The sequence below is a fragment of the Nicotiana tabacum genome, chromosome 5 (assembly GCF_000715075.1).
Source record: "Nicotiana tabacum cultivar K326 chromosome 5, ASM71507v2, whole genome shotgun sequence".
Classification (NCBI taxonomy): domain Eukaryota; kingdom Viridiplantae; phylum Streptophyta; class Magnoliopsida; order Solanales; family Solanaceae; genus Nicotiana; species Nicotiana tabacum.
In genome coordinates, this window is record NC_134084.1 from 89852706 (window position 1) to 89863259 (window position 10554).

General features: G+C 34.2%; 2 protein-coding genes across 3 annotated transcripts; one reads left to right on the forward strand and one right to left on the reverse strand.

The window, feature by feature from the left end:
• The first annotated feature begins 1745 nt into the window (after window positions 1-1745).
• LOC107809081 (beta-glucuronosyltransferase GlcAT14A-like) lies at window positions 1746-6407 on the forward strand. Of its 2 annotated transcripts, none has more exons than XM_016633685.2 (4): window positions 1746-2478; window positions 3101-3176; window positions 3277-3392; window positions 5557-6407. In XM_016633685.2, the coding sequence occupies exons 1-4, from the start codon at window positions 1989-1991 to the stop codon at window positions 6060-6062; spliced, it is 1188 nt and encodes a 395-aa protein (XP_016489171.1). In that variant the 5' UTR covers window positions 1746-1988; the 3' UTR covers window positions 6063-6407. The 2 variants fall into 2 exon arrangements, with proteins under 2 accessions (XP_016489171.1, XP_016489165.1); XM_016633679.2 differs by having other exon boundaries at window positions 1750-2478; window positions 5551-6407.
• A 1830-nt stretch (window positions 6408-8237) lies between these two features.
• Window positions 8238-10286, reverse strand: LOC107809095 (lycopene beta cyclase, chloroplastic-like). Its single transcript, XM_016633695.2, has one exon. It carries the CDS (start codon window positions 9890-9892, stop codon window positions 8390-8392), a length of 1503 nt encoding a protein of 500 aa, XP_016489181.1. The 5' UTR covers window positions 9893-10286; the 3' UTR covers window positions 8238-8389.
• Window positions 10287-10554: the final 268 nt, after the last annotated feature.

The following is a 10554-nucleotide window of genomic DNA, read 5'->3' on the forward strand; positions in this document are numbered from 1 at the left end:
ATAAAAAAATTAAAGAGATTTCAAATATATAAAACACGTTATTTTTTTTCTGAAACGAACTAAAAAAGAAAAAATATCATATAAAGTGAAATAAATATAGTACTATATGGAATGACTAATCATAAACTTACACCCTTTTTTCTCTACATTTCTTGATAGGGGTGTACAAAGGAAACCGACAAATCGTACCAACCCGATAATCCGAGTAAAATCGAGAAAAAAATCCGAGTATGATTTAGTTTGGTGTTAGAAAAAAAACGGGAGAAATTCAAAAATAATCAAATTTACAAGTGGTCATTCAAAAATAGTCACAGTTTCAAAAGTAATCGAAATTTAGCCACTTTTCATGTAAAGATAAATCTGAACGAAAACACTGTTCAAAATCCGGAAAAATACTCCAGCATAGCATACTGGAGTTCCAGTATAATATACCGGTCCAGCATAATATACTGGAATTTGGAGCACCGGTGCTCCAGTCTCCAATATATGATACTGGAGCCAGCAAAGTATATCGGTCCAGCATAATATGCTGGAAGTTCATACACAGGTGCACCGAACTCCAGTATATTATGTTGGACCGGTCTCTGTTGCAGCAAAATAATGGCTATTTTTCAATGACTAGGCAAACGCTGGCTATTTTTGAATGACCAGTCCGAAAACTGGCTAGACTGTGCTATTTTAACAAAAAAAAAAACCCGACCATGGTTTTAACTAAAGAAAGTCAAACTGAAACCAAAACAACCCGACATTACATATATAGAAATTTTAGATATATTTAATATATAAATATACTTATTGTGATGTAATTTATAAATATTTCTTAAAAAAATTCATAATTTTATCGTTTAAGGTATTATTTCAAGGTTGGACTTAGAAATTTTGAATGCTCCAATAAGTTTTATAGCCATTAATATTAGTAAATTAAATAATACTAACAAAAGCCCAAACCAAAATCAAATCAATACTAGTGCTAACAAAAGATATTCAATTCAATACTACGAACGGGAATGTATTGAATATCTATTTTTTGTTTTGCAATAATTTAGATAAAAATGCATAACCTATTTTTATTTTTCTTTAGCGTTTAGTCATGTAATTAATACTCGTTTATTAGTCTATTTATTTTAGCATGACTTAGTACTTTTAGATTATGTTTATTTTTATTATATCTTTTTAATTAGCAATATTTATATTACATAATTTTATTGTCTTTATTGTTGAATATTTTAGGATAATGCCATGACACATCTCCTATTTTGTATTATTTTCTTGAAAAATACTTTATATAGTTGTATCTTACTAGGATTAAAGAAATATTTTGAGCACAAGTTATATGTTTTGTTCTACGAAGATTTTACCGGAAAAAAACCTGAAAACCCCCGAATAACCCGAAAACTCGAGATTGAAAAACCCGAATTTTATAAATTTGATTTAGTCTTTAAATGTAATAATCCGACACAATTAGTTTGATTTGGTAATTATAAAATTCGAACTAACCCGACTTATATATATCCTATTTCTCGGGATCGAATAAGCTTGCAACTTAATAAGTTAAAAAGGAAAAAGAAAATAAAACAGAAAGGAGGAAGAAGTAGAAACAGGAGAAAGTGAGTAGTTTTTAAAAGCAACATTAGGTGGGAAATTTGGTCAAATGATCACCATTAACAAAAGTGACTTAATACCCAACCCCTTGAAAATAGTGACAAATTGAGTTCTCTTCACCTCATTTTCTCCACACTTTACTTCCAAGAAAGGAACAAACTAACCAAAGAACTCATCTACACTCTTCCTTTGCCTTTTTGCTATTATATTCTCTCTTTATTTAACCTCCCTTCACCAACATCCATTAACTACCCTCCACCCCCCTCCACCCCAACTACCCAATATTAGAGGCAGCCATTTTTTCCTCCATTTAATTTCTAGCAGAACAAGAACTACTTACTTCACAAAGTTCTCAAATTTCTTGATTTTTTAGCTAAATCTTTGAAATGGGTATCAAACTTTTTATGTTTTCTTTCATTCTAACCTCAGTTCTATTCATTCTTGTTTACATACCCACCCAATTATCTCAATCACCAATCACTATTTTCAAGCCAACTAAAAGCTTCATCATTTCTAATACTAGTAAACCTTACCCTGTAAAATTTGCTTACTTGATCTCTGCTTCTAAAGGAGATGTAGCAAAGTTAAAAAGGCTGATGTTTTCTCTATACCATCCTGGGAATTTTTACTTGATTCATTTGGATTTAGATGCACCAGAAGCTGAGCACAAAGAGATTTCTAGATTTGTGGGTGGAAATACTGTTTTTGGAGAAATTAATAATGTTTGGATTGTGGGAAAACCTAATTTAGTAACATATAGAGGGCCAACTATGCTTGCTACTACACTTCATGCAATGTCTATGCTTTTAAGGACTGCTAAATGGGATTGGTTTATTAATCTCAGTGCCTCTGATTATCCTTTAGTTACTCAAGATGGTATGGTGAGTGCCTCTATTTTTTTTTTCTTTTTTTTTTTTGTAAAAAAATTAGCTGGTAAATGTGAACCGTATAAATAGTCTCTCGTAGAAATAGTATCTTGTAGAAATGCAGGTAAGACTGCGGTAGGACTGCATGCACCGGACTGCTTTTTTTAATTGGGGTTTTTGACTAAAAATTTGTATTTTTTCTAGTACATTTGTAGATATAAGCATTTTTCCTAATTTTTTTGCCTTTGGGATTTTTTAAGTAAAACTTTTGAATTTATTCCTTCACATTCACTATTTTTTGGCCAAGAAAATATTGTTTTATCATTCTTCAATTGGTTTTAGAGAAATAAAGACAAGTGATTCCTTCACATTTTGGTAAAATGTGTTAAAGATATTCTTTTTATGATAATTATTTTATTCCTGTGTTTTTTAGAAGGGCAAAAAAAAAAGGATTTCCTTGATTCCTTCACATTTCATTTTCTCAAAATGTAGTAAAGAATACTTTGTTTATTTTATACAAAAATGTATGAAAGCCTTTAAATATTGTTTTTCCAAGATGAGTTCAATACTTCAATTGTATTTTTACTTTTTTTATAATTCTCTCTTTTAAAGTTTTCTCATCATGGTCTCAGATCTGATCCATGCCTTCTCTGACATACCAAGGGATCTAAATTTTGTACAACACACCAGCCACATGGGTTGGAAACTGTAAGTTCTTTTTTCTTTTATTTTTTAGTAATTATTATAAATGTTAAATATTTTATTCAGAAAATCTATAGTGCTTAACAAAAATATTATCTTAATGTAGGAATAAGAGAGGAAAGCCAATTATAATAGACCCTGGTCTACATAGTTTAAACAAATCAGAGATCTGGTGGGTTATCAAGCAAAGAAGTCTTCCAACTGCTTTCAAGCTTTATACAGGTTATTTTTCTTTATCTTTCTTTGAATTTTTTATTCATTATTTATGGCTTCAAATATTCTAAGAGATAATAAAATAAAGGAAGTGGCAAGACATCCAATGAACCCATGCATGTGACTCTTGAAGACAGCAAAGACCATAAAAGGAGGGACTGAAATACCTTTTGCAAAATATATTAGTATATAAACTTATTTGAAGAAATTACTAAATCTTAGATACATTTTGAAATAAATGCTAAGAAAAATAGAATTCTTTGGAATTTAAAACCAGAAAGTTGGTCTAATTAGTATCTTCTGACTTATTAAATCTTCATTTTTATTTATCCATTACCGTTAATCCTCATTTCAATGAAGAGGAAAATAGCTTTTACTTTTATTTGCTGCCTTGAAAAGGTTTAACTATATATAACAACAAAATGAGTAACCTTTTTTCAAGCTAAATGATTAAAACTTTTACTAAAAAACAAGATATTCATAAAATAAGCTATCTAGCTCGGACCCTCCTAAAATGTTGACGCACTCCTGTCAGGTCCTCCATCGACACACGCCCCGCGGTGTTTTTGAAGAGACGAGCAGCATAGAAATGAGTTCCATTAGACAAAAACTAAGCAGTAACAAAGGTAAAAGTATTAAAAGACTAAAAAAACCTAGTTTGAGCTACATTATCAAGAAAATGCACATGTTAATGTCATAGACACATGCTCTCCACTTGGTTCAAGTGGAATCTTTCTTTTGGGTTCCTAGATTGTGCTCTATGGTAGTACTGAAAAATTAAAATCTTAGTGCTTTGCGAGAATTTATTTCTTAAAGATCTAATTAGCACCTAAAGTTATTAAGGTACAAAAGTGTCGCAAGGCCTAGATCTTAATTGTATTCGTATTGTGATACACCACCTCTAGTGAGAATTCTACTTTGATGGATAGAACTTGATGGCACATGCTTGTGCTGCCTTTTGAATTTGTATGTGTATAATTGTATATATAAGACTCAAGATTTTTGATTTTATTTCTTTTTCATTTTTATGGATGATTCAAGATTTCAACAATTCCAATTTATTTTATCATAATCTTCTTTAGCTCATTTCTCATGATCTATACTTTTATATATCCAAACAACAATAACAACAACCTAGTATAATATCACGTGTGGGGTCTGGGGGTAGTGTGTACACAGACCTTACCCTTACCCTGGGGTAGAGAGGTTGTTTCCGAAAGACCCTCGGCACAAGGAGAAGAAAAAGAGGTAATGGAATAGTAACAACAACATACGTCAGGAAGATAGTACGAGCGACCTAAGACTCAGAAAAATAAATGGAAAAGGCAATAACAATAATCAGAATAATGGGAAGGTACTAGTAAACTGGAGCCGAAAAATAGTACGAACACAACAAGTACCACTATCAAACTAAAGCAAGACATGAACAAACTAGCCTAACACCCACAACGGAGTAGAAAAACGCTCAACTACCTACTAACCTACGACCCTAATGTTCGCCCTCTAAACCTTTCTATCAAAGGTCATGTCCTCGGTGAGCTGGAGTCGCGTTATATCCTACCTGATCACCTCTCCCCAATATTTGTTAGGCCACCCTCTGCCTCTTCTCATATTTGTCAAGGCCAATCGCTCGCACCTCCTAACTGTGGCATCAAGGCTTCTCCTCTGTACGTGTTCAAACCATCTAAGCCTTGCTTTCCACATTTTGTCTTTCACGGGCGCCACCCCACCTTCGCTCGAATATTCTTTAATATATCCAGATGTGTGTAATTAGACAGACCATGACTGGAGAACAACTACTCTTTTCCTTGTTTTTTATTTCTTTCATGTTGGGGTTGGAGGAGATTTGACTGAAGTTTAAATCCAAGGGTTTAACTTACATATAGTGATGGTATAAATAATTTTCACACTTAGTGTATTTAACTTGTTGTAGCACGTAACCTACCTTATTTTCAAGATTGCTGATCACACTTTTTATTGATGTTTACTTATTGTTATTTTTTAGGTGATTTGATACGTTGTTATTGTATAGAAGTTAAACTCTAAATTAGACTTGACATTTCCTCGTCAGTTTGTCGATGAATTGTGTGCGGAATCGTTATTCCCTATTTTTCGATATTTTATGTTTATTTCCATCAGATAGAACTAACACAAAATCTATTTGTAGGTTCAGCTTGGACAGTATTGTCCAGATCCTTTGCAGAATACTGCATAATAGGCTGGGAAAACCTTCCAAGAACTCTTCTTCTCTACTACACTAATTTTGTGTCATCACCAGAGGGTTATTTCCAAACAGTCATATGCAACTCCGAGGAATACAAAAACACCACAGTGAACCATGATCTTCACTACATTACTTGGGACAACCCTCCGAGACAGCACCCCAGATCCCTCGGTCCGAAGGATTACAGAAGAATGGTCTTAAGCAACAGGCCATTTGCCCGGAAGTTTAAGAACAACAATCCTGTCCTTAATAAAATTGATCGTGACATTCTCAGAAGACGAAATGGACAGTTCTCAGCTGGAGGATGGTGCATCAATGACGATGAGCGAGGTTGTTTTAGTCTCCAAGGTGAGAAATATGGCGTTCTAAGGCCTGGAATTGGCGCCAGAAGATTGAAAACATTGTTAAAGAAATTGGTATCTGCACCAAATTTTGCTAAGCGGCAGTGTAGATAATTTGCTAATGAGACTTACTTTTTGTTGGAAATATAGAAAAATATATTATATGAAGACATGAAATAATGTTAGGTCAATTCTTGATAATTGTCATAGTTCATCAGTTTGTACGAGAAAAAGAAAGATATATCTCAGGAATGTTACATCAGGTGTTTAGGTCATTGCAGTCCAGTTTTATTGGTCTTCTTTTTACGTTGTTATCTTTGGGTTCTTTTCTATTTTTGGGGGTGTTCCAATTCTTTCCAAAGTGTAGCCTACACACAGTATGGATCACATTATACATGCTGTATGATCTAAGATCAGAAGTACTGTACTATTATCATTAATACTACTTTTTTTCTGTGATCAGTTGTTTTCTGCTCATTGCATATTATGATGAAAGTGACGACACATGGCAATAAAAAGTCTTGTCCCTCCACATAAATGACGACATTAATATTCCATGATGATTCTTGGATTAGTAATGTTTTGGTAGGGGGATTCCCATTTTATGTATCATATACTCATTTCAATAGTACTTACCACCACTTAGCAGAGTTTTTGAGCAAGGATATATATCTGTCTATTATCACAACTTAGCTTGTTTAAGGGTTTTAGGTCTGGGGCTTTAGAAATTCTAAAGCTTTACTTTTTGTTCCAAATTGATGTTTATTTGACATTACTTTCAAGTAGTGTCGCCTTATTATATACTTCATCCGTTTCATATTAAATGAGGTACTTTTCTTTTTAGTCTGTTCCAAAACAAATGACACATTTCTAAATTTGAAAATAATTCAACTTTAAACTCTTTCATTTTACCCATTTACCCTTAATGAGAAGCTTTTATAGCCACACAAATGCCATGACCCCACAAATTTTTTACCCCTTAAGCTTTTAAGATCACAAGTTTCAAAAGTCTTCTTCTTTTTTCTTAAACTTCGTGCCGAGTCAAACTACCTCATATAATATGAAACGGAGGGAGTACTATGTACGTATCGGTTTTTTCAAATATTAAGCGTGTATCTATGTGATGAATGTTTTTGACAAAGTGGCAAGTGATGAAACCCTCAGCAATTTCTTGAATAATATACCTTTGGGAAATGCAAGCAGAAAGAAAGGACAAGTGAAGTGGGAGTTTGTTCATTTTCTTGAGGCTTTAAAGAGATTACTTGTTTATCAAACTTGTCATAGTTCACTGGATGTCAACACACACAGGAAAGAGTAGTCAAGTCAGTCATCCCCATGACCTTTTCTTAAATCTCAGTGGCTCAGGAAAAGAAGAAAACTCAGTGATGAATGCAATGTGAAGAAATCTATTCACTAATCTAGAGCAGATCGAGGGGATTTGCTTTAAGTCAAGCCACGCTGATTCTTTGAAGAACATTGTACTCAAAACTTTTTCAGTCAGATAATGCTCTGACTGAGTGCTTTGACTTGCACCAATTTTATGAAATCACTCACTGAGAGCCCCATAGATGTCAAGGAAACTCCTCCTTAGGGACAGTCGCATGGACAGACATGAACATGCAAGTTTTGACAAGAAGAGATGATCCAGGAACACTATGATAGTAGGACAAAGACGCACATATAGTCTCAACTAAGCTACAATTTTAGCATTTTATTTCTTTGCTTGCAACAACTTTTCTTCTTTTGTTTCATGGAAGTTGGAGGAAAAGTTAGGTTTGTCTTACAGAGGAGAGAATTGAGATTATTTTGTCAACAAGTTTGTTAGAAAAGTGAAGGGGCAATCAGTATTCTATCATCCCATGTCAACAAATTTGTTAGACTGGATGTTTAATACTATGATCAGAACTTTTAGAGAAAAATATGCATATGATTTTCCCTGTTTTGCAAATAGTGGAGTATTATAGTTTTTCTACACCACTTCAGAATGTTCCGACATTCAATCCACGCTACAACTGCAATTACACATTAAACTTACACTTCTACTTGTGTATATAAACATGAATATGCAGATGTGTCTTTACACAAAGACATAACTGAAAAGAATAAATTTCTTAATTGTATCATCATTTCATTTCTCTTATAATTTTAAACTAAACTTTCTGCCTGCAGGAACTCTTACTTCATGATACTTGTTGCTCTAACTAAACCAGTGTTCTCATCAGCAGGCATTTTAGCACTGTCTTCTTTGGAAAGTCGCAACAAGCTCAGTAAACGGGGAAGACAGGAGAATGAAAATAAAATGGCAACCACAATAGTGAGTAACAATCAGAAAATGGAAATAGTTACTATTGCAATTATTTGAAAAAGAAAAAGGAAAAAAAAGAAGAAGAGAGCAGTGTATTAACACATGCTATGTAATATTCAACAAGATTCCTGGCAAGTCATTCAGTATCCTGTATCAAATTGTTGATCATATTTACCAAAGGAAGAGTTCCCTTTGTCATAATCTCTATTCTGGAAGTATTTGAAGCGCGAGCGAAAAGGGACAGCCCAAAAAATATAAGCTCGGGAAGATACAGCCGAGATGACAAGAAGCCATGCCAATAACGAGGTTCTAGATCAAAAAAGGCATCGAAAAACCTTCTCGTAGCGGGTAAATCAAGCTTCAGAAGAATATCCATACCGAAGCAAAAGAATTCTCTTTGACGTCTCCTTTCTATGGGCCACAAATCTTTCCAAACAGCTGCAGATAACTCATTACCAAAAAGGTCTTTCTCAGAACCAAGGTATTGAATTATTGCATTAGCGACGACCGGAGCTGCAGCTAGGGTCCTTGCTACCATATAACCTGTTGAGGGATGAACCATACCAGCTGTACCACCAACTCCAACAACTCTCTGAGGTAATACAGGAAGAGGGCCTCCCATCGGAATTACACAATACTCGTCCTCTTCAATGCTCTTAACTTTAATACCCAAGTGATTTAAACGAGCCACCATTCTTTCTTGAATATCGTCCATACGCAATCCAGGACGAGCAACAAGTGAGGTTTCTTCAAGAAATATACTATTCGATGAAAATGGCATGGCATATAAAAAAGTTGGAACTTTTCTATTTCTCTCCCTCAGCTCCATATTATTACCAAGATGCGAATCTCGCCAATCCATGAGAACCATCTTACTTGTATCAAAGGGATGTTCCTCCACTTCCGCCAATATGCCATAAGCTACTTGATATCCAGGATTATATGGCTTATCATACTGAACAAGACATCTTGAGAAGCCAGTTGCATCAAGAACCACCGTTGCCTGAATAGTTACACCATCATTGCAAATCAGCATAGATTTAGCTTCCTCGTGAATTACCTTTATAACTTTGGCGTGGTGGAATTTAACACCGTTTAGTATGCATTTCTGCATCATTTTGGACTTAAGCTGTTTCCTATTAACCCTTCCATAAGGTCTATCAAGATCTTTAGTTGTATTGTCATCGATATAAACAACAGTACCTGACCATGTAGCGTCAAGGCAATCCAACAAATCCATGGCCTCAAATTCATCCACCCAAACACCATAGTTATTGGGCCATATCAATTTCGGCGATGGATCGATTGAAACAACCGATAGTCCAGCCTCTGAAACCTGCTGTGCAACCGCAAGTCCAGCGGGTCCACCACCAACCACAGCTAGATCTACAACAAGACCTTTTGAAGGGTCATACATAGGAAGCTCAAAATCAAGATTTTCCTTTTTGGTCTCAGGTACAAGCTCCAAAAGGGTACTACTACTAGCCTTAACACAAACCCCTTTACCCCAATCTTCACAAAATTTCCTAGAACCAAACTTATGGGGCTTTACAGAGTTAAAGGAGCTAGCTTTAACCGAAAATCCATGAAGTGGGTGCAAAAACTCAAGCTTATTTGGGGTTTTCAACAATGTATCCATATCTTCCAACAGAGGGTTAAAAAATTCTTGAAAACTACAAACAGGATTTCAAGAAAGTTCCCTAACTTTCAATTCTTAATACTGAAATAGGGCAAATAAAAGCAGGTACTTACAAGCTTGGAGGTACTAACTGTGACATGAGATACAGAAAATTCAGAACATGATAGGGTCTTGAATAATTCTCAAGATTTGCCATACAAGGGAGTATTACACTTGACAGAAGCTAATACTCGAGAAAGTGAGCATATGAAATTTTGAATGCTCACCGTGTAGACAACGAACAGAGAAAGAGAAACCTCATCCTTTTCTGCTAAAAATTTGGCACAACTTGGTAGGTATGCTTGTGGTGATAACACTACCATGTTAAATGGTAGCAAATATCTACTTCCATTTTAGCATAAAATATTAGAAAGGGGAAAAGATAAAAGGAATGATAGTGTGATTTTCTTTTTCTTTTTTTTTTTTTTTTTTTACTTTTGATCCTCTTTCGCACCGAATTATTTTTACAGTTTAGTTTAAGAATAACAATTTTCACGGATTAAAAAAAAACATAGGTTCACATGAAATGAAAATTAGGTGTGTTTACCTGTAAAACGATATAATTGAATTTGTAACGTGATTTATAGACATGTGAATTAATTTGATCCAAGAGAATATGAAAA

Bases quoted from the DNA above. Each gene is read 5' to 3' on its own strand.
- LOC107809081 (XM_016633679.2), top strand. From the start codon at position 1,989: ATGGGTATCAAACTTTTTATGTTTTCTTTCATTCTAACCTCAGTTCTA. The intron at 2,479-3,100 runs GTATGGTGAGTG...TCATGGTCTCAG, and splicing joins TCCTTTAGTTACTCAAGATG to ATCTGATCCATGCCTTCTCT. The intron at 3,393-5,550 runs GTTATTTTTCTT...ATCTATTTGTAG, and splicing joins TGCTTTCAAGCTTTATACAG to GTTCAGCTTGGACAGTATTG.
- LOC107809095 (XM_016633695.2), bottom strand. From the start codon at position 9,892: ATGGATACATTGTTGAAAACCCCAAATAAGCTTGAGTTTTTGCACCCA.